At 44.2% G+C, this 22665-nt stretch overlaps 2 protein-coding genes across 4 annotated transcripts in view; both read left to right on the top strand.

Annotated features, from left to right (window-relative positions):
* The window catches only part of PRKAG2 (protein kinase AMP-activated non-catalytic subunit gamma 2), a 209317-nt gene extending 198805 nt beyond the window's left edge, over window positions 1–10512 (top strand). For all 3 annotated transcript variants that reach the window (XM_032180954.1, XM_032180955.1, XM_032180956.1), the window contains exons 10-16: window positions 241–295; window positions 1615–1741; window positions 2534–2699; window positions 3155–3192; window positions 4568–4714; window positions 7109–7202; window positions 9396–10512. In XM_032180954.1, the coding sequence (XP_032036845.1) occupies window positions 241–295; window positions 1615–1741; window positions 2534–2699; window positions 3155–3192; window positions 4568–4714; window positions 7109–7202; window positions 9396–9427 (659 nt within the window). In that variant the 3' untranslated portion in view covers window positions 9428–10512. The remainder of the gene's footprint in view (window positions 1–240; window positions 296–1614; window positions 1742–2533; window positions 2700–3154; window positions 3193–4567; window positions 4715–7108; window positions 7203–9395) is intronic.
* A 6125-nt stretch (window positions 10513–16637) lies between these two features.
* RHEB (Ras homolog, mTORC1 binding) overlaps window positions 16638–22665 on the top strand; it is a 40705-nt gene continuing 34677 nt past the window's right edge. Inside the window, exon 1 of the mRNA XM_032181222.1 lies at window positions 16638–16808. Coding sequence (XP_032037113.1) covers window positions 16757–16808 — 52 coding nt within the window. The 5' untranslated portion in view covers window positions 16638–16756. The remainder of the gene's footprint in view (window positions 16809–22665) is intronic.

Genomic DNA, 22665 nt, shown 5'->3' with positions numbered 1-22665 from the left:
TAAAATTGTTGGCTGTTGTTGCAGTGACCCCTGGTGGTAATCAGTTACTCCTTTTAAAACTTTGGATTCTTTTTAATGTCAGTACAGGTAAACATGTGTAAGAGGTAGAACATCTGAATAGACTGTATATACTTTGTCTCTTCTGTCCACTTAATTTTGTACTAAGGAATTCATAAAATGCTTTCTTTAAAATGTTGATGTTTTCATGTAAATGATAATGGTGTCTTTTCCTATACGCAGAGCTTTATTTACAAGAGACATTTAAACCTTTAGTGAACATCTCCCCAGATGCAAGGTAAGATTTTCTTTTCATTTTGCTTAACTTGAAATAAACGAACTCCGTCTCAACACTGACTTTTTGTTCTGCTTTCCTACTAGGTTGCGTTCATTAAAATCTAAATTACCGTAGTTCAGTAGGTATCTTTTTGTCTCAATGGAATTTTAAAGGAATGGTTTTTAAGTTGCCATTGTACCTTATTTACCAAAGGTAATTTGAACAACAGCTTTAGCTGATCACTATAAAACTTCCATCCTTTTTAATCTTGCAATAGGAGAGTGCAGTTCTGATTCTTGCTTTCAGTTGCTGGAATAGGATTGCTTATACCCAATCAAAGGAAACTAATGAAGGGAATTAGTGATTATCTCGACGTAATGGATCCTTAGCTACAATTAAGTCATGAATAAGTTATTCAGTTTAGTCATGGCGAATGTGTTTGAATGATAACTGCTTGCAAAAAATATCTTATGAGAAGAAAATAGTGATTGCTTTCAAAGGTGCAAAAAGAGATGTATAAAAATGAAGATAATGCAGTAGGATATGTTTAAAAGGCTACAGAAAGTCAGCTTAAGTCCCGATCCAGAAAGGGTCTTGTGACAGTTGGACTGCAACACTTAGGACTAGTTAAATGCTGACTTCAAGAGTGGAATCTGAACTGCAGTATGGGGAATTTTGGCTTTGTGTGTATGTAATGGAGATAGTTCATCCCTGTAAGGGACTCAGAACATGCAAAGTTCTTACTGAATGTATTCCTTGCTAATTTATTATAATTGGCAGTAAACTGTTTTTATTGCAGTCTTATTAGGACCAAAATCAGTGATACTTACAGGAGAATAGACGTGCATAGGTTGGAATATTGCTAAATCATAGGCTGTAATACAGAGGAATGGAGTCTGGAGCAGTGTTTCAGATCTCCTGAGAATAACTACTTGCTAATACCTGGTGGTAATTCAGTGAAATGATTAGATAATTGTTTTGGCTTAATTGCATGCATACAGTTATCCATAAAAATGTTCTTCCTAGAAAATGTTACAGAAGGTTGGGATTGAGATGTGTTAATTGCAGGAACAATTATTTTCACTGTTTGTCTCTGAACAGAAGAGACAGCAGTGAGGACAGCAGACATTTGAAAAACAATCTACACTTGTAGAAAGGAAAGGAGAAATACTTATTTACCACAGAAAATCACTTTTTTGTCACTACATTATTACTGGTTTAGGATGTTTGTAAGCAGATCACTATAGATAGTTTGAAATCCCTTAGCTTGTAAATCTGTATATATATCACTTAACGTTACTTGTTGGTGGCTAAAAGTCTTTTATTTTTTTTCTCCTCAGCCTTTTTGATGCTGTATATTCATTGATCAAAAACAAAATCCACAGATTGCCAGTTATAGATCCTGTCAGTGGAAATGCACTTTATATACTTACCCATAAAAGAATCCTGAAGTTCCTCCAGCTTTTTGTAAGTACTTAAAGTTATGTTTTGCTTTAACTGCCTCCTCACACCCAGGTAGACATCTGAAACATTAATGTAAGCCTTAGTTCAGAAACTTCTTTATAATCTTTGATATTTGAGCACTGCATTTTGTTTTTGCATGTCTTTTTTTTTATAAGAAAGAAGTTGGCTTGATGGAGTACCCATACACTTCTTTATTTTTAGTCATTTAAAACAAAAACAAACAAAACCAACTAAACACAAGGGTCTTGTCTTGACTTTTTGAGTATTTTGGTGTCCTTTTCTGGATGGTCTATGCAGCTTCATAAGCTTCCTTGATTACGTGGATAGAATAATGAATAATCTCCCAGAGACAAGACTGTCATAATTCATTGTACCATACGTTGGTCACAGGAATAGACAGGAGGCCAAACAAAGCACCAGGAGTTCAAAATAAGCACAAAGCATGCAGAATCTTCAGTTTCAGTGGCAATGACATAGCTCAGGATCAAAAGCTTTTAGTGATACAAAAATAAACTGACAAGCAAAAAAAAAAAAAAAGAAACCCCAACACCTAGTTACATAGTCTTAGTGTAGAGCTTTAAACAGCAGTAACGCTTCTAGATCTAAGCTTGTTTTGGCTTTATGTAAATTTAAAAGCAGATTACTGTAATGATCTGTAACAATCATGTGGAGCCTGTAGATGGATGAGTGAATACAGATTTCCTGATGTATGTACCTGTCACTAGGGAAACCTGATACCTGTAGCACGTCTTGCAGAAAACTGCACTGTAAATACATTCATTCTGATTTTCCTAGATGTCAGAGATGCCAAAGCCTGCCTTTATGAAGAAGAATCTGGATGAACTTGGAATAGGAACTTATCACAACATTGCCTTCATACATCCAGACACTCCTATCATTAAAGCCTTGAATATATTTGTAGAGAGAAGGATATCGGCATTACCCGTTGTGGATGAGTCAGGTGTGTGTTCGTTCTTCTGTAATAAGAGCGTGGTTAAGATAAATGAATGATTTATTCCCTGCCCTCCCCACATATATATATATATATATATATATATATATATATATATATATATATATATATATATATATATATATATATATATATAAAATATATTATATATTATATATACATATATAAAACTCAAACATATATGCATTTTATATACAGTATATATAACATTAAATAAATATTATAACATATTGAAAAAGTACTTATGCAAGATGTAGGTTGATGGGACTGAAAGAGCTCATCATGAGTTGGGGGTTTTTTGTCTTGTTTGTGTTTTTTTTTCCATTTTCCTTCTTGACTCGTCTCTTTGCTTTCTGTGTAATGATAAGGTAACATGCAAACAGGATGTAAGAAAATGAACTTCATATTTGAAACACTTTGTTAACGTATATTTTTCTTTCTAGGAAAAGTTGTAGATATTTATTCCAAATTTGATGTAATAGTAAGTATTTCTTTTATATTCTATTACATATTTTATATGTAGTAAGCATTTAGAAATGAATTTGTTAATATATATCGATTGTGGCTATTTTGTTCCTTAGGCTCTAGTTAGCCAACTGAATAAGACAGATTCAATTCACCCTACACAGTGTGCACTTCTTGCATGACGTTTTGACAAGGAGTCTCCTGAACAGGACACTCCTATTTCTTCATCTGTTCTTTGCCTAATTCTTGAACACAGGCGACCACACTGGTATATGGTTTTTCATGGAAGGTTTACTTGTTTTTTTGTGCTGGCATTTTCGTTGCTTCATGTCTATCTTCTGGTAATAGGGGATGATTTTTGCCTCTCACTAGATGCAAATGTCTGTTAATAGTTATCCTCTGATTGAAGGACTAGGACATCTAGATTTTTCTGTTGATCTAGATCAGGCTGACATCTTACACTATAGCAAAATATTCTGTAAGATCTTAGTTGTGTGAGCATATCCTCAGTATTCTTCAAGTGCACCCCGTTAATGCTATTCCAGTTGTCAGGGTCATCTACTTACTATAGACCTCTATGTACACTCGATGTGTATCTGTTTCAATGATTCCAGTAGTGTTGTCTCATCAGTAAATTTCATTTCCTACTCAGGTAAGACAAAATGTATTTCCTTTGCATCCTTCCTGCAAGGAAGACTTTTGCTAGTCTGGACAAAGTCCTTTTGCTGCAAGCAGGCTACTATTCTTAGAATGCAAGTTGGAAATGTTTAATTTAATCTTTTAACTTTGTTGCTTTTACTGGTGATGGACTTTCTTTTTTTTATTATTCCATAGTACTTATTAAATTACATACAACAATTTATGTCAAATGGCAGTGCCAGCACAGTCCAGGAGAGGGAGTTTGAGCCCACAAATACGAAAGGCAAAGAAACCAAATTTGTTCTCTAGTTGGATCTACTGTATGGCTCAGAGCAGTTGGTGTCCTCACCTGTCCTGTGAAAAAAACAATCCAAACCTGGTATATTCTTAAAGTGTATTCTGTGTATTCTGAAATCTGTAGAACTCCATCTTTACCTTTTCCTACTGCTTGAGGCAAAAGCAGGATGAGTGCCGTCAAGCCAAATATCAGATAACAAAGTAAGGAGATTTTCATTAGCCTACTGCATAATCACAAAACAGTATTCTCAATTAATCCAGCCTGTCATATGGTGTTTAACATAATTGCATGCTTGACTGTTCCCAAAAACTGAAACTGAAGAGCATCTGGTTTGTTTAATATGGGACTTGGAAGAGGCTCAATTTACCCCAGAAATGTGTCTACTCAATGCCAAAATATTTACTTTACTGAGTACTTTATTACTAAGTAGTGAGGTCTTTGCCTTGTTTTTCAGAATCTTGCTGCTGAAAAAACGTATAATAACCTAGATATCACGGTGACGCAAGCCCTACAGCACCGTTCTCAGTATTTTGAAGGTGTTGTAAAGTGTAGTATGCTGGAAACACTGGAGACCATTGTTGATAGAATAGTGAAGGCTGAGGTGAGTTGGCTTATTTTTTTTTTTCTTTCACGGTAAGTTAAAAGTTGTATGACCAAATACTGCAAATTTATCCTTTTGAGGTTATTTTGGTTACTTCAAGGAAATATTTTTTCTGTATCTACATGTGTAGGTATCAATTTGATATATAAACTTACAGATGCTTCAAGGAACGTGTAAAACACAATCTGTAATAATGTCTAGTTATTTGCACTGCTGGCTTATATTAGTTTAATGTGAATGCTCAAAGCTTTGGAGTTTGGGGTTTGTGGGGTTTTTTGTTTGTTTGGAGGGTTATTTTTTAGTTGTTAATGTTTGGTTGGTTTTGTGTGTGTGTGTTTGTTTGTTTTTCTTGGGAACGATCAATTTTTTTCCAAGCCTGCCGCAAGTTTTGCAGGGAAATAATTCTTTGAATGCCAGCTCATAGCTGGGTTGCTTGGCCCATTGTTCAGGAAATGTAATGGATGCATATGGAATCCCACACTGCTCTCATGCAAATACTGTGAAACAAGGCCAGAAAATAAATTCTTGTGACAAAGAATTCACCAACTGCTCTTGTAAATGATTTCTGTGTGTTGTTTTTTTTTTTTTTTCAATTCTTTACATTCTTACACATTCCATTCTTATACGTGGAGGTGCAGGAGTATGCAGGTGTTCCTGTTATGCCTCTCTGCAGAAGAAAATCCGTATTACCAGTCCTCTCTGAGGTGTGATCAACTCCATCTAGGAGATTTAACTTCTTCAATTTTACAAGTTTCTTTTTTCAGCTTCAGGGCCGTAACTGTGCATGTACTTAATATGAGTAAAATTTCCACTTTGTGAGTAACCCCTCAGAACCTACATAAGACAATTTTTACTTCCAACTTCCTGCATCAGCTTAGTTTCATCCTGAAGATGAGTAATTTTAGCATTGCTGAGGTACAGGTTCCAGACGTGGCTAATCTTATTAATATTCTAAGAAACTTTAGACATTTGGGTTTTCAGAACAACTCCTACCCCTTGGTTCAGTCTGAACATAGTGAGATTATATGTAAAAATGAGTCAGTCCAAGCTACAAGTAAGGCAGTAATTGATGCTATTTTTAGCTGTCAGACAAATGCTTGATCTTACTGGGAATGAAAGAACTGTATTAACAACTGTATTGTCCGTTTTTCTTGAATTCGTTACACTGAGAAGAAAAACTAAGAATGTGCATGTACCCACCTAAAATACCGCCAGCGTGGTTTCATCAAAAAGAAAATGCAAAATATTCTCTCACTTTGCCACTCCTTTTGTTTCCCCTCTGTGTCAGGAGGGTATGACTGTTCAAATGCATCAGAGCTTCTCTTTTTGTATCAGCCTGGCAATGAAGTGGTTGACCTCAGCCATAAATTAACATATCCATTAAATCAAGACTACTGCATCTCTCTTGCTATTAGCTCTGCGAAAAGATGAGAAATTCTTCTTACGTTTTGCCATTACATTTTTGATGATTTTTGATGACTTTAAGTAGAAGAGAGAGAATTTGCTTACACAAGGAGAAAACCAGGAGTAGGCTCTCACCTTTTTCACAAACACCCTTCCTAGGTTCACTTCTTTATGAGCTGGCTCAGCCGTGATGTCTTCAGTTACCCAGCCTTGTGCCCAGTTGTGCTGGGCCCTGGTGTCAAGGCTGAGATTTGGGCACTCTCCCAGTTCTGCAGTGGTTTTTCTGCTGTTGGCTGCTCCTGGTGCTGAGCCTCAGGATATAGCAGCACCCTGCTACTTGCCCTGCAGTTAGAACAAAAGTCATGTAGTATAAAGTAGCCCATAGGACAGAGCTGTAAGGAGAAGCACAATATTCAATAATGCAGTTTAAATCTAAATTTGTTCCAAGTTGTCCTTGATAGTGAGTTCCTGTAGGGAAATGGAACCTTTCTTCTGTCCTCATGCAAAATCCAGACTTTGTAAGCAATCTGCCACTCAGCTGCAGTTTTGTAGCCCTGTGAGGACGGTTAGGCCAGAAACAGCTCTGGCATGTCAGGATATAACAAGCTTCAGTGCTGTGACTCTCTCTGTTGAGAAAGTGTGTCTCAGAAGGAAGCCTTAATCGATTTCAATTTCATTGAGATTGGAGGCTAAGTTAAGCAGAACCTGTAAATTGGGGAAAAGTGTTGGTGTTATCTGAGAGCAGCAGTGTTTTTAAGACCTAGATCTTGGCTCACCTGTCATTTCAAATACAATTTTGTTGTTGTGTCAGACAGCTGCGTGCTTTTTAAATGTGTGCTAATTTTCATTTATGCAGGGTCAGCGTGTTCATATCACTGTGTGAGATTCAAAAATTCAGTTTCTACTTGTTTATGATTTTTTTTTGCATTTCTTTGCTTTCATTATTAATTAAAAGCAGAAGAATCTTAAAATATTTTCCCTGCCTTGCAGGTTCATCGTTTGGTGGTAGTGAATGAAGCAGATAGCATTGTGGGTATCATCTCCCTTTCTGACATTCTACAGGCTTTGGTACTCACGCCAGCAGGTACAGTACGGGTGTTGTAACGTTTGCCATCAATCGGTGGTGCACAGCTTGCAGCTCTTAACTGGTTTAATGACAATAACACATTTTGCTTTTAAAGTTTTGTAACTGTTTGGTCATAATTTTCAATACATTTCACTTCTCATGAGGAAAAAGCTGGCAAAACACTTAATTTTCAGTCTTTTTTTTTTTTCTTTTTTAGAAAAGAGGTCTTAGTTACTAACAGGAAAGGCAGGATGAACGTTGCATGTGTAGAAATCTGCAGCAGGGCACCTTCCCCATCTCCTGGAATTTCTGTGCCCTGGCAGCTGTTCCCAGCGTGCTTTCCACGAGCTCTGCAAAACCACCCCCTCGGAGCACTGCAGCTGGTAGCTCTGCTGTGGGTTCTGTTGGCACAGATATCAGGGACATCGCCCCGGAGTACCGGAATTATTCCAGTAGAAATCCCTAGTGTGTTACTAACACGATCAGGTCCCTTTTAACAAGAGCATCCAGCAATAGATGTAATTAATTCTGTGACTTCATGCTGGCTGTTTTGGGTTTTATTTTTATTTGTTTAGTTTTGCCCGAGATCTGCTTTATGTTCTTAATTGTAACTTCACTTTGATCATGTAAATGAGATGGCTTCGGTGTCACAACAACTAAAGCTAAGCCCGCTTTCAGCTTTGTGACAAAGACAGAAAAGGTTTTAAGGATTACAACTTTGCTTTCAAAAATACCAAGCTAAGCAGAAAGACCTGAATGTGTCCTTCAAAAAAAAAAAAAAAAAAAAAAAGAAATCTAAATGAGCTTAATGGGTCAAAGAGGCTCTCCTAGAAGGAGAGTGGAGAGGGAGAGTGAGAGGGGTAGCTGTCCCTCCTGGGGTAGACGTGTAGAGAAGGTTGGGGTGAAAGTGCCAGGTCATTTCCCTCATGACTGGAGGGAAAGGTCACCTAATCTACAAAGATGATCAAACTTTGTTCCTGTTAATGAAATAAACTTTAGACAGAGGAGATTTATCTGGATTTTGAGCAACCAAGAGCTTTTTGTATGGGAGTTGCACAGACACTGAAGATACAGTTCTGCGAGCTGATTTAATGGTGCTCTGTAATTAAAAGAGGGACTTCCCCCGCTCCCATACTCTGGGTCAGGTGCTTCTGTTGCTCAGCGTGTGACAGCACCCGCTCTCATCAGATGCCTCTGTGAGCTTTAACTCAGTGATCTAACAGGAAACTGAGCCAGCAAAGGAGCCGTGGAGTTTTCTCACCCCAAGCCAGCACACAGAAGAGTTTCTACTGCTAGAGCAACAAAGGGCAGGATTGTGCTGCTGGAAGATATGGGGTGAAGAAAGGGATTTTTTTTAGGAGGCACTGGGGTTTCTCTGATGAAGTGAGGATGTCTGCAGCATATATCTAGTCTGTGGAATTCAGTGTGATTCAGCTCTTGAGGTGGATGTGTAAGAATGACCAGATAAATCACGTCCTAAACGTGTCCATTTCTCTTCCCTGACTGGAAAGGAAAATATATCCTCAGGAATTAAGACCAGTGTACACCAGAGGGGGAAAAAAATCAGCTGTGATGTGAAGACTGGATGTATTTAATGGATTTTTCAGTGTTGGTGATTATACATTACAAATAGGAACTCCAGGTTGCTGGCAAGAGATTCCTGCTCTCCAGAGCTGGATGCTGAAGCCAGCTGAACGCAGGGTTCAGCCACTGCCCAGCATGTGGCCAGTCTGAGAGCCTGGAGAAGAGGCAAGATGCTGCACGGTTCTGCTGAACAGCTCCTTTGGATCCATCCTGGCATCAAAACCTGCCCCTGAGCCAGGAAAAATCTGTCAACACAGCATAGTTAAACTGAATTCCGACAGGGTTTTTATTTCTCAAGTAGGACCTCACTTTTTCAGGCCATGTTGATGCTTAAGCTTGGCTTCTAACAGGTGGACGGGTTTGTGGCGTGACTTTTTGGTTGGGCTTCTTTTAAATAATGGGGGGGAGGGAAGGTAAAGATACTTGAAAGCAGTTTTAGTAACTTCCATCTTTGCAATGAAGCTAGAAGCAGCAGTGGGCTCAAGGCCTTCCTTGCTCTGATCACGTTGGCAGCCCTGAGGTGTGTTCTTCACAGATGGTGTCCAGCACGAGGATTCCGATAACGTGGTCAGACAAATTTTGCAGCATCCACAATGAGTCACACGTGCTTTCCTCTTCTGTTAACAGGTGCCAAACAAAAGGAGAACGAAAGTGAATGACTGCTGTGAATGTACAAACGTTTGTAGGAGAACTTGAACAAAGTTTCTGGGTCAAGTTTGTCTCAAGAACAGTGACTGCAATAGAACAGAGCAGGATGGTTGCGGATGTGTATTGGGACTTAGTGATGGATGATGAGTCTCTTCCCCCCCAGTGATGTCGCAAAAAAACAAAGCAGCATGACAAAAGCTTATGTTAAAATGTAGGCTTGTATTTCAAAACGTCTTCAGAACATTTGCTGGAAGACTTCACATGATGTCCTTCATTAAAATGCACTGTATTCTGAAACTTTTTCATTTTGTATTTGACAGAAGTCACTGGTCAGCAATGGATATATGTGACATAAGGCAAGTGTATGGCATATTCATATCATAGTGCCTTATGTCAAAATACAGCAATATGTCATCACTGTTGCCCATCACTGTCAAAGGAAGTATTGTGCTAAACGAGACACTGTATTTGAATGTGAAAGTCTTTAAACCTAAACCAAATCAGTTTCAGTTCTCATTAGACTTGTCATAAAAGCTGTAATTTGAAGATCAGTAGACTTCTTTAAAACTTTAATGACAGTTTTGTGTTAAATGTTGCATTCTGAACCGAGATGTAAAACGAGACTGATTTTAAAAACAGCTTTATTTATTTTTACTTTCATGACAATTTTTTACACATCTTTGGTGGATAGCTAAAATTTCACCATATCCATTAATAAACTGTTGATTGTTATACAAACAAGTGGTAGATTTTCTCATTATTTAAAACCTTGGAGTGGCAGAAGCTGTGTCCTGTTGATCAGTCCGCGTTACTTGAGCTGAAGATTCCAGAAGCACGAATCAGAAGCGCTCTGTCCTGTAACACACGGGCACTGTGGAGGAAACAAGGTGCCGGAGAACAATATTTTCCTCTGTAACAAAGTGTAAAATGATGGTTGTACGACTAAACCGAACCTTGTGACTGTATACGGCTTGTACAGAAGCTGAGGAGTGAGAAAGGCTGTGGGGTTTTGCTGATGTAAATGTACTGTAAAGTTTGAAGCTGAGATTTTTATAATTGTAGATGGAAGAAATTAAACCCTACAACATCAGTCTGGTTTTAGCAGTCCTTGCCATGTTTTTTTCGCATGTATAAAGGTACGTGCATTTGGGTTAGTGTAAACTAGACAGGGGCATTCTCATCTTCCTGCAACCTGAAAGGCAGCTGTTGGTCGTGGCATCACGCAGGTAGTACTTCTCCTGAAAATACTGTGTGAGAACGGGGTCCTGGAGTAACGGCAGTGAATCGCTCTATTATTTTTCCATGTATAAACATCGAGGTAAAGGGTTAACAGGTTTGTTTGTTCACAGTATGTGAGGTCTTTAATAGTAACGAAAAGCCCTTTCTTCAGAACTTCTCGCTTCCTACAAGAAATTAAATTTTGAAACTGGATGTGTGAAGATTTTTTTCGTACTGGCTTTTTTCACGTGTACAAAAATGTTCTTGTAGTACCCAATGGAAAACCATTCTTTTAAATTTTGTCTTCAGTGAGTCAGAAGTGGAGAACGTTGTCTTCCACATCACCTTTTCCAGCTGGGTAAATACCAGCTGTGCTCCCCGTATTTGAGTTGAAATAGCTCTTTTTGGCCTTTTGGGGTCTGGTGCTGGTTGCTGCCCCGCAGACGGCCCCAGCCCAGCCCTCATTACCTGTGCTGGGGACACGGAGTGACGGGAGGCGGGAACAGCAGCTCCTGCTCTTTGTGGGGTATGTGTAGGAGAAAACTTGTGGTAGATTGGAATTCAGGCTGAGGATACGTGGTCAGTACTACCTGCAAATGCCACCTGAGCTGCACAGATGCTTTTCCAGTGCCTGAATTGCAGCCTTCTCTACAAGATGCTTGTAAGGGAGTTGCCCAAATGCATCACTCCATCTCGCTCCACCTAGTGCCAGGCTGTGAGCATTTTCTTCAGTCCCACATTTAAGATACTTTTAAAAATGCAGGGTTGAGCCACTGATAAATGCTTTTTTTTTTTTCGTGTACTTATTTTTTTAGCACAAAGTCTTTTGGCCCTGTTCCATCCAGACAGCTCCGGGCTCGTCTGCATAAATCAGCACGCAGGAAGCCAGAATGAATTTGCAGTTTTCAAACAGCCACGCACAGGCTCCTTATTTTAACATTATTATAAGTGTTGTTCGCATGTTGTGGACGCAGGGCTAGCAAAATCACAGAAAGCAGTCTCCTCGGTGATGCAGAACTGTATTTAGAGAATTTCCGCCCTCTCCTCAGTGATAAAAAAAAACTGTACTTAGAGATTTTTTATTTTTCCTTTCTAAAATACAGTTCTGAATTAGAATTTTTTAGTAGAATTGCAGTGTAACTGTAAGTATGAAAGAGTACCAGCAAAAAGGGACTTTACCATAGCTTTCCTTGTCCTGGCACAAGTACCTCTGCTGGTGCATAAACAAAAGCAAACCATGTCTTTTTAACACAGATCAGTTTACTACAGAGCTCAAAAAAAAAATGTTTGTGGCAGCTTCAGGAAGGGAAAGGAGTAAGTAACTGAGGGTAGAAAAGGGAGGGATGACTCAGCAGCATGCACCACGCTCAAATGACCGAGCAGCTAAAGCTTTGATGTCAGGCTCGTCCCTTTCACGTGGCTCACAAGAGCTCTCAGCCAGGGAAAAGAATGAATAAAATGTCACTAAGCTCAAGTTCTTGCAGAATTTTCATTTTCTGGGCAGACGCAGTCGGTGCTATAGAGCTGAGACGCCAGCTGTGATTCCTTCTGCTCCTATTCTTTACAAGGTGGTGATGCTGCAGACGGAGGTTGCAGTGAGTTTCTCCCACAGCTCTGCTGAAAGACTGTTAGGGAGCGTCGATTTTCAGTCCCGGGGATGTGAGGTGCTGCAGAAACGGATCCTGTTTTAGCCAACAGGATGGTAAAACACAGATGATTGATTTCTGTGCTTTCCTGTGCATTTCCTTGCCAGCAAGAGATGTCTGCAAGAGATAATTATTCTCAAGTACTTCGCGGTCTTGGGAGGGAGCAAAGGGCAGACTGGTTTTGACCTATTCTGGATACATTTAGGTGTTAGAAATTGTCTTAGGAGAATGATTCAGTTGAGCGTGGGTAAGTTGGAGTCTCAGTTTTGGTCCAAGCAGAAGTGAAACCACACGTGCTTAATCCTCGCGTACAGCAGGCTGCTCGTACTGAGCTCTCCAGCCAGTGCAAGGAGTAGCTGGCTTGCTTCAGGAGTTTCTGTGAACTTTCACACCTTGTACTGCCACATTAAACATTTACCAGGGGTAATTTGCAGGGGAAAATGTCATTCTGGGTAATGTAATACTACCCTCGCATCCACATCACGTGCGTTACGCAAAAAGAGTGTTCTGCAGACACTGCGATCTGCTCCTAACTTCAGGTCTTAATTTCAGAGCAGCTTTGAAAGCCTCTTTCTTAGTCATAAATTGTTTTATGACAATTTTATTGATTCCCACTGAAGTGAACAGCACCAGGGGACATGCGCTCGCACCTCGTGCTGATTTCTGGAGCGTGTCCCTGCTCCCTGGGGACCAAGAGCTGAGGGCAGGAGCCCGTGATGTCAGGAGCCCCAGTGGCTGGAGTTGCAGATATCACTTAATGGCGAATTAGTCCCTTAATTTATTTCTCTATCATTTTGCCAGTTTCTAACTGAATAATGGAAAATGTGATCGCTGTCAAAATTCAGGAGGGAGCAGGAACAAGGGTAAGACTGAACTAGATGTACTTTCTAACCTCTGTGGGCAGTAAAGTGTGTGCTGTGCATGTGGAAGCCTGCCCAGTGCTAACACTGGGCGCACTTCAAAAATTCCTCAGGAAGGTCCTGATTTGCCAGGGGATTGAGCAGGTAATTAAACTGGTAATTGCTGCTACAGGAACTGAATGTACAAGTCGGAGCTGTTCTGCGTTTGGAATATGACCAGCACCGTGTTCGTGGGCTTGGATGCTCTGTATTGTCAGAACCCAGCAGTTCAGTATTTTTCTGTTTCCTAAATGAAATTCATCACAGTTTTTCCTCCATCGCAGCAAAGCAGACACAGGCAACAAGAGACAGACGTTCCCTTTTCTCAGCCACATCTGGTCCTGATCTCACCACATATACATGTTCTACTTGTGCCTGCACTTCTCCCTTTTGATATACGCATTTTTAAAACACAAACCATACCTGGTGTGTTGTGTTCACTGAGCACGCCTGTTGATGACTCATTTACAATAAAATTAATGCAACCTGTCAACTAAACCAGTGCCGAGAGTACGTTTGATTTGGAGGAGTATCTGGCGAAGTGAGGTACTAAACTAGCTCAGAATACACCCAGAGCATGAGCGCGTGGCATACCTGGCACATCGCAGTGCTCTCTGAACTCCCTTGCTGTTTGCAGGACAACTGGCACGTGCTCTAGGAATGACGAAGCTGGAACAGTGCGAGGGAGGGCACAGGGAAAGCCCTGCTGCTGCTGCTGCTGCTGCTGCTTCAGCACGTTGCGGTGATTGCACCTGGAGTTGTTCAGGGAAGAGAATTTCAGGGCAGGGCTGTTTAGTGAGCAAGTGAAGCTGCTCAGCCCAAAATGTACAGCAGTACCAGCCCAAATACAGCACAGTGCGCTAATCAGACGTGGTGACATATGCTTCACAGCTAAAGCTGTGCTCTCCCTCTGCAACAGAGCATTCCAGGAAGTGTTTCCATTTATCCCAACTAGAAATACAACAACAGCCGTCTCACGGAGCAGATCAGCTCCTTTCTGCTTCTGTGGCGCCATCCCAGAGCACTCTCAAAGGCCACGCAGTGACAGCACCAAGTCCTCGCATATGGGGAAAGGACAGAGCTGGTCTCAGAGTTCCTCGTTTGCCTGTTTCAAGTGCCCCTGTCAAGACAAAATGAAACGCTTGAGATCCTCATGGCATGAGGATTAGTCACTTCCTGCCAAAGAACCAGTGGATGCTGGAGGTTTTTCCCAAATTTAAAAGATGCCACAAAGGGTGAGTTCTGGGTTCCTGCCCCACCTCAGCCTGAGCAAGCCTGGGTGCTCTCCTGAGGTGGAACAACTGCATTGCAGCTAGAGGCAGTGAAGGGGAAGGTGGAGGGGGAACCTGTGGTAGTCAGTTCTTCTAAATAAAAACCAGAGCGAACAAGTGAAAGTTGACAGAATCAAGACAAAAAGACAACAGCCCAAAGGTGAGGGAGATAAGAAAAAAAGAATAAGGGAAAAGGTCTAATCGACAAAAGAAAAGTGTCAAGAAGCAAGCTAAAAACCCTGAGAAATGAAAAAAAAAAAAAAAAAAAAAAAAAAAAGCTGGTGTTTACCACTCCTTGCTCTGGGCATGTGGAAGGATCTGGATATCGTGTCTGAAAATGCAGATGAGGTTCAGAGTGATAAGCACAGTGCCTACATCCTACAGGCGAATCATATGAAGTGTAAGGGTAGGGAGGTTGAAAGCACAACTCCCACAGACTTCACACGTTTCCAAATCCATTAATATTGTTGCAAGGTAACTCCTCCCTCAGTTCTTCCAGTCTTCTGGCTTGGGAAATGGCCCAAACTTTGGACAATGTCATGATTTCGGAAGGAAGAGGTGCAAAGATGACAGCACAGCGGCAGAGAGATTCAATGGCAGTGAGTGTCAGTGGTGCCCCCTCCAGAGAGCTTTCAACAACGTGACTGCTCACAGAGATGGAGTTTCTTTCTACATTTTATTCATCTTCCCCAGCCTGATTAAACCTATCTGTGTGACAGGATTGCACCAATCCTTACGGTGTAGTACTCCAGAGTGATGAAACGGGGGGGATCTGTGCAGTTATATCTGGCAAGGAGAGAGGTTGTACATGGAGGAGCTCACACAACATCCAGCACAGCTGTCAGCATCACCACCAAGAACACAAGCCCGTCTTTTGTCACGAGATCTTGAGGTCTCTTCCAACCTAGAAATTCTGTGATTCTGTGATATAAGTCTTTTCACCATGCACCTACTGACTGAAGGCCACGCTATCTGGTGATTCACAGGTTACCAGGACTTAGCCCTGAAGATCCTATAATCCAGAGGATGAGGGCTATAATCAGGCTGCCCTCCACAGTGCAGGTACCTCCGTAAAGCTCATCTCAGCTTCAGGAGCAAATCGCTTTTGCATACAAGTAGTTGTTTTTTTTTTTTTTGTTTGTTTGTTTGTTTTCTGTACTTCCCTGCCCTCTTACCAGGTCAGAGGAACGCCAGCACATGAGAATGAGTGGCTGAGATCAGGGACAAGACCATTTTCCCCTAATATCATCTGACCGTTAGGTTAGTTTAGTACATAATGCATAACGTAGTATAATAATAATAGAGCAATAATTTAGTGCAGTTGTACATAGTGTGTGGAATTGCACAGCAGATATATGGATGCACCTCCCCAAAAGAAAATATGCACGTGGAAAACCAGTTTTTTTACTCGAGTGTTTATTTTTCAAGAAAATGTGAAATGTGTGTAAAAAAAAAGTAACAGCAGAGGGGCAAAGCTGCTTCACGAAACCCTTCTTTAGCTCTGTATTCAATGAGCGCTGGACCTGCTCTCTGAGGTACAAAACTTGCTGCTGCTTGGAGTTTCACCTGATTAAAAGGTTAATAAACGAAAAAAGGGGCATGCTTCTCCTCGCTGTGGAGTCACTGTATGTGGGGGTGTTCAAGGAGAGGCTGGACGTGGTGCTTGGGGACATAGTTTAGTTGTGACATTGGTGGTAGGGGGATGGTTGGACCAGATGACGACCTCGGAGCGCTTTTCCATCCTTAATTACTGTATGACAAGCAGCAAAGAGCTATTGGAATAAAAGGAAGATGCCTTTAAACACTTTAAAAGGCGGCGGCGGGGGGGGGGGGATCCTGAAGCCACCTCCCCTCAGGCAGCCGCCCAACGCCTCAGCGACCGTTGCGCGCCGCCGGCCGTTCCCGCCCCGCGCACGCGCGCGCGCGCTCCCCCCTCCCCTCCCCACACGAGGGGGGCGTGGCCTGGCGGCACGATGACGCAGCAACCTTCCCCCCCCCCCCCCCTCCCCTCCCTATTCCCCTGTACGGGGCGGCGGGGCCGTGACGCGCGGTCACGTGGTGCGGCCGCCGCCGTTGCCGCCGTTGCCGGTGCCGTGCGCGCGCTCGCCTCACCCCCCCCTCTCCCCCCCCTCCTCCCGCGCCCGTTGCGTTCTCCCCCTCCCCTCAGCGCCCCCCCCCTCATCCCCTCACAGCCTCCCCTTCGCAGCCTCCCGCTTCTTCTTCTTCTTCTTCTTCCTCCCTCCTCCTCCTCCTCCTCCGCCGCAGCCGCCGCCCTTGATGTGGTGCGGGGCCGGCCGGGGGACAAGATGCCGCCGTCCAAGTCCCGCAAGATCGCGATCCTGGGCTACCGGAGCGTGGGTGAGAGCCGGGAGCCGCTGTGAGGGGACACGGGGATGGGGGGGGGGGGGGGGGGGGGGCACAACGGAGGCCGTGTGGGGATTTGTTGGGGGCCACGCCGCCCCCAAGCCCTCTGCGGTGGTGGGGCCGCCCTATAACGGCTCTACCGGCCCGGGGGGGGGGGCTGCAGGCCCTGAGGAGGCCCCACGGAGGGAGGCCGGGGGCTGCTGAGGCCCCGCGGAGGGAGGCCGGAGGCCGGCAGGGCGCCATGGCGGCGCCGCAGAGCGCTGCGGGCCCCCGGGGCCGGCGGAGGAAGCCTGGCGCTGCCTGGCGGAGGATGGCTCTCGGGGTGGGTTTTGAGGTGATTTTGGGGTGGTTTAGGGATAAGGAGCGCTCTGGAGGGGTGGGAGGCTGCAGGGAGAGGGGTGGCCGTGGTCCTGCAGGCTGCCAGCACCGCTCCTCCAGGACCCCAGCCTCCTGCGCTCCCATCTCCTCCCCACAAGTCGCCTTCCCTTCGCTTTATTTCACTCCAATCCCTGTGTTTGTTTTTATTTTTTCTTTTTTTATCATTATTTCCTCCCTCTGTAGAGACGCATCGCACCGGTGGAGACGGTGCCGCCGGTTGTGCTCGTACAGCCCCGTGGTGCCACGGCCCTGCTGAGCCCCTGGCTCCGAGGGGAAGAGCTGCCTGGAAGCGTCCAGCACGAGGCCGCAGCAGCCCAGAGCTTCTCTGGGGCTGCCCGCACCTGTAACGCCCTCCCCTGCGCTCGTGGGCTGCGATGGAAAGCAGGCATTTTGGCATTTGGGTCCTTTTTCCTCATCGATCAGACCTAAAAGCTCAGATCGATGGCGAGGATAATGCGTGGCTGGAAAATACAAAGATCCTGTAGAGAGATACTTTCCTGTAGAAACCCTCTTATGGCAGCAGCTGAATTAGTGTGATTTCTGTGGTCGTGCACAGCAGAAAGAAGCTGGAAAACAGAGCTTTTTTTCCAGATCAAAAAAAAGCTTTGTAAGCAGGGGAGTTTTAGGTGTTCTGTGCGTAACTGCAGCCTGCCCTCGAGATGGGGTGAGAGCAAAAAGAGGCTGATTTTGTATCATCCTTGCAAGGACCAGCTAGCAGTAGGTTGATTGTTTTGCGTAGCGTATTTGACATGAGTTACACAGTCAGTTTTGTTGTCCTCTTTTTTTTTTTTCTTGGATAAAAACAAGCAATGGGCAGTGTAAGTGGGAAGGAAAAATTCTTGAAATTTTGTTCTTTAGAAGCGTGTGTAGGGGCCTGGGCGCTCTGCTGAGCGTTGGTCCGTCGTCTGTTGATGCTGAAAAGCAGCAGTCAAAAAAAAAAAAAAAAAAATGGCACAAATAGCATGGGGTTGTTAATCCAGTGCTGTGGCCTACAACATTTTTGAGCAGTAGTGCTTATATAGAAGAAAGCATTCTCAAAAGGTATGGGCAGAAAGTTACCTAATGCCCATAAAGACCTACTGCTGAACTCCTTCAGCTCCAGTTTTCTGAGACTAGGGCATTTTTAGGCTTTATGGGACACGGTGAGTTTTATTAGGACAACTACAAGTCATAGGAACACAGGAGAAGAAGGAAAAAAGTAGTTTTCCCCTCATTACCCTTGACAGCTCTCTGTTGCCTCGTTGCTCCTAGGTAGAAATCTTGCCTGTTAAAACCACAGAGCTGCTCCTCTTAAATACGGGAGCATCGAGTTTCTAGGAAAATGCTTATGTAACAGCTCAGGCAGCAGAAACAGGTCATTGGGGTCTTGCTTCCATCTTGCAGGGCTGTTAGAAAAAAATGGGACTTAAACCGCGAGATTTGGGTTGGATCCTTTTGTTTACCCAAAAAAGTTTTAAAGTCTAGGAGAATAAGTACGTAGTTTGGCTTCAGAGAAGCTTTAAAGTAAGTCTTGTTTTGTGTCACAATGGCGGGATTACTGATCCAGTTCTAGGAAAAGGATCTAAGCTCTTCCTAGGACAAGATTTTGGACAATAATTCCTTGGGAGAATGAAGAACGTTACTTTTGAGGAAAATGCAGCATTTGAACAGAGCTAATTTTCATTAGGATGGGGAATAATTCCAGCATCCAAAGGACAGCTGAAGGTTTGCAGGTTTCCTTTATAAAGAGGGAGCTGTCCTTACCCTGAATTCTGACCCTGGAGTGAGGGAGGCCATCTCCAACAAGGTGTAAGATGCTTCCAGTTGTATAGGTTTGGGTAAATGCTTGGGTTGTGTGAGCTTGTGGCGTTCACATATGCAGCGTGGTGCTTGAGATGAGCCTAATCAGCAAATAGCAACCTTTTTTTCCCGTCTCTCTCTCAGCTCTGACCCCAAATAGCCAGGTTTTGGTGACACACATCAAGCAGCGAGCTGTTCCTGCAATTGATGACTGCAGCTCTCTCAGGCTGCGAGCGTGCAGGGTGATGGACAGGCACGGCCTCCAAAGGGTTTGTGAAACGGGAGTCTCAATCCCTCACTGGCTTCATGCTGCGCCCTTGTTTTTACTTGTACTGCATTTTACCCTTTTCCCGGTGTTGTCAAATGCAGCTGGGCTTGGGAGTGGTGTTTTGATGGAGTAGCTGTTGGTATAGAAAGTTCAGGAGCCTGCTTGTTTGAATCCACTCCCTCCGTCTTTCAACACCGCCAGCAACCCTTCGTAGGTGAAACTACCGCGCTTTGCTGATGGGAGAGATCAGCGGCAGCCTCGCCAATTCCCGTGCAGCCCTGCTGCTTGGGGAGGGAGATGCGGGCAGGGAATGTGCCAGGAACTTCAGGACTTGTTTTTTGGTGGAGAAGGCCAATTACACGTGGGTATAGCCTGCAGGTTGTGGCATGACGCTAGACAGAAAGCTCACAAGAACGTCGTCTTTGGGTTTTGCTTGGGCTGAAAGCGGTCTAAAAAGAAAGTTTAGTTCCATTACGTAAATGTGGTTGTCTCGGTGAGGTTCTGATGATAGAAGTCAGGTGCATTTCATCCTAAAATCTGATCATTTTGCAATGGGAGGAACTTTTCTTTGGCTTCTGATGTCAGTTAAGTGACCGGAGTGGAACAGCTACTTGAGGTTTGATTCCAGAGCAAATCTGTCTGACATGTGAGGAAGCGTGAGATTTCGTGAAGTTACAAGGCCTCTGCTGAAAAGACTCATCCTACATTGCCCTTCTTGTGTTTTTGCCATAATTCATTATTTCCAGTTACAGTTGGGCTATATTAGATATGCGTGGAAGCAATTCAACCAAGACTAAGGTTTTGGTGTCTGGATCAACTTGGTGAATTTCTTAACAGTGACATTTACTCTGAAAAGCAGCGTGGAGTTGTCCAAAATGCATTCAGTTTGGTTATTTTCTGTCTGTACGAGAAAAATGTGAATTCAGACTGTGAATCTGGTATCAGTGAGGTTTCTTAGATCGTTTTGTAAAAACAGTTTATTGCCGGGATTCTCTGAACTGATGGATCTGAGATAAGCAGGAAGGAGCTGCTTGGAGCAGATGCTTCAGTGGTAGGTTGCTATCTCAGCCTCATCTGTCAGCTTTTTTTTGTTTCGCTGATGATTTTGCTGCTGGCATACTGGAAATAATTCCTGACTTTACACATTTGTACTGGTGATCTGAGAACGTTCTCTCCTGGTCGGTAGCTTTGAGAGGGGTCAGTCGAGTTGCTGGTGACTCACCTACTTACCTTTTTTTTTTTTCCTCCAGATAAGTAGCGCTCGGTGACTTTCAGGTTTATACATAACAAACTTTGGTGTGGGTGGAAAGCAGTTTTCAGACAGAAATAGCTGTGATCTGTGAATGTGCCATGCAGACACATAGTGAAAGAACTAGAGTTGAACAAAACTATCGGCCGAGTTCAAATTCATACAGAAGGGCTTCCAGGTGGTTGTGATGAGATAAAAAATGCTTCTTTGCCCTGCCTGAAAGGCAGAAAAAGCGGTGATAGAGACCTGTAAATAGTGAGGATAATCGTTTGGGTGAAATGATTCCTGGTTGTGAGAACACAAGTCACTGGAGCATCAGGAGGCTGGCATCGTAAAATGGAGCTGGAGCTCTGCTTCTCCCTTCTGAAAGATGGCATCTGTTAACGTCTGCAGCCCTTCGGGGCTGGACAGAGGGAAGAGGTGATGGCAGGAGGCAATAAATTACCCGTGTGACTGTCGGGAGAGAAGGAGTGAAGAAATGAGTGCTGGTGCATGATGCAGCCTGATTTCCAGATCCAGTTGCCGCTGTGGCGTTGGGAAGAGACCGAGCAGGAAAATGGAGTTCCCTGGCTGCTGGGGAAGGTGAATGTTTTGCCAAGCCCCGCACAGCACCGGGATGAGCCCCGATGGCAGCTGCCAGGAGGCTGCGAGCGCCAGCTTCGGGTGCGTTTCAGCTGGGCCGCCGGCACGGCGTGGTGCGGGCTGCTGCAGTGCATCTGCTGGCAGGAGCTGGGAGCAGCGCAGGGGAGGCAGCGTGCTCAGCTGTAATATCAAGCCTGCGGGGTTATGTGAGGACAGGACGAGGCTCTTGCGTTAACTCCTCCGTTGCCTGCTCTGGCTTCCTCTCCTTGCAACGCTCACGGGGTTTGCTTGTTCTGCGGAGTGTTTTGGGGCTTGGGTATGCAACTGAGAGCTAATATTGACAGGGGGAACTAAGTGAAATACAGATCCTGTCATTGATAAGGTGCAAAACGTTGAAAGTGTTCCTTTAGAGGCACAGCACGGCTGTGAGCATGGACCTGGGGCACACAGCACCTCTGTGGGCTGTGCTGCTGCGGTGTCACCATGCGCTTGGGATGGGGAGAGCGGCTCCAGCGCGATAAACTAACGCCTGGGTAACTTCCAGGAGCTCTCCTGAAGGTGACGTTCAAGGGCATGAGTTAAAAACTACTCTGCTTCAGTTGTATATTCAGGCCAAGACCTAAACGGCTCCTCTGGGATTTTCACGGTGTGCTCAAGCCCTGCAAGTACTGCGGGAGTCCAGGCTGACCTGTCGGGGTGTCAACCCACGGCGTCCTAAACCAGGAGCTGGAATTGGAGAAACATCAAGCTGCCCTTGGTGCTTCTGAACCTGGCTCCTTAAGGACTCGAGAGGTTTCCTTTTCTTTTCAAAGGCCTCTAATTGAAGCAACCAGCAAATTCGTTGTGAATTCGCTAGCGTGAGAAACGGAGATGTTGTTCCTGAGCTGGGGGTGGGGGAGGAGGAAGGGTGGTTGCTTCGAATTTCTCTCTCCCAGTCCTGCTCAGGAAATTCGCTTTCGTTTGCTGTGCTCGCGCACCAGGGGCAGCTGTCCTGCGTGGGGTGGGGAAGGGAAGACTGCGGAGGAAACCCACATAGGTCTCCGTGGGATTTCAGATTATTGAATTTACCAAAACCACACGAATGTGAACCATTTAAGATTGTGTTCTCCTTTTGAGATGTATGAAGTGCAGCAGATGCTGAATTGTTTGCAGAGCAGGGAGATGCTTCTATTGAACTCATAACAGGGAGGTAAACTGAGGCAGGTGTCGAACAGGGCTGAAATGCTTTCAAACGCGGCTTTTCTCTAGAGCTGTGCCTGCCACTTTCTTTTTCAGTTGCCTGCACCGAAGGCAGATGCAAACGTTCAGCGCAGGGTGGGGCTTTGCCTGGCACAAGCCTCACTCACCCTGCCCTGGTGCTGGAAGCGGCCGGTTCCTGCCCCCAGCCGTGCCAGGCCTGAAGCACGGCCCCCAGCCCAGGGAATTGGTTTCCTTCGCAGCTCCAGCAGGCAGCAGAAGTTGTCGCAGGACCTGAAGCAGGAGCGAGCGCTGTTAGGGGAGGGTGGAGCGGCCTCTCTGTGGCAGCGCAGACTTTGATTCGATCTGACCTGTTACGAAACCACATCTGGGAGTATTTTCCTCCGCCGCTCCAGATA

This window comes from Aythya fuligula, chromosome 2 (genome assembly GCF_009819795.1).
Source record: "Aythya fuligula isolate bAytFul2 chromosome 2, bAytFul2.pri, whole genome shotgun sequence".
Lineage (NCBI taxonomy): Eukaryota > Metazoa > Chordata > Aves > Anseriformes > Anatidae > Aythya > Aythya fuligula.
The sequence above is the reverse complement of the archived record's forward strand: the minus strand, read 5'-3'. Positions and strand labels throughout refer to the sequence as shown.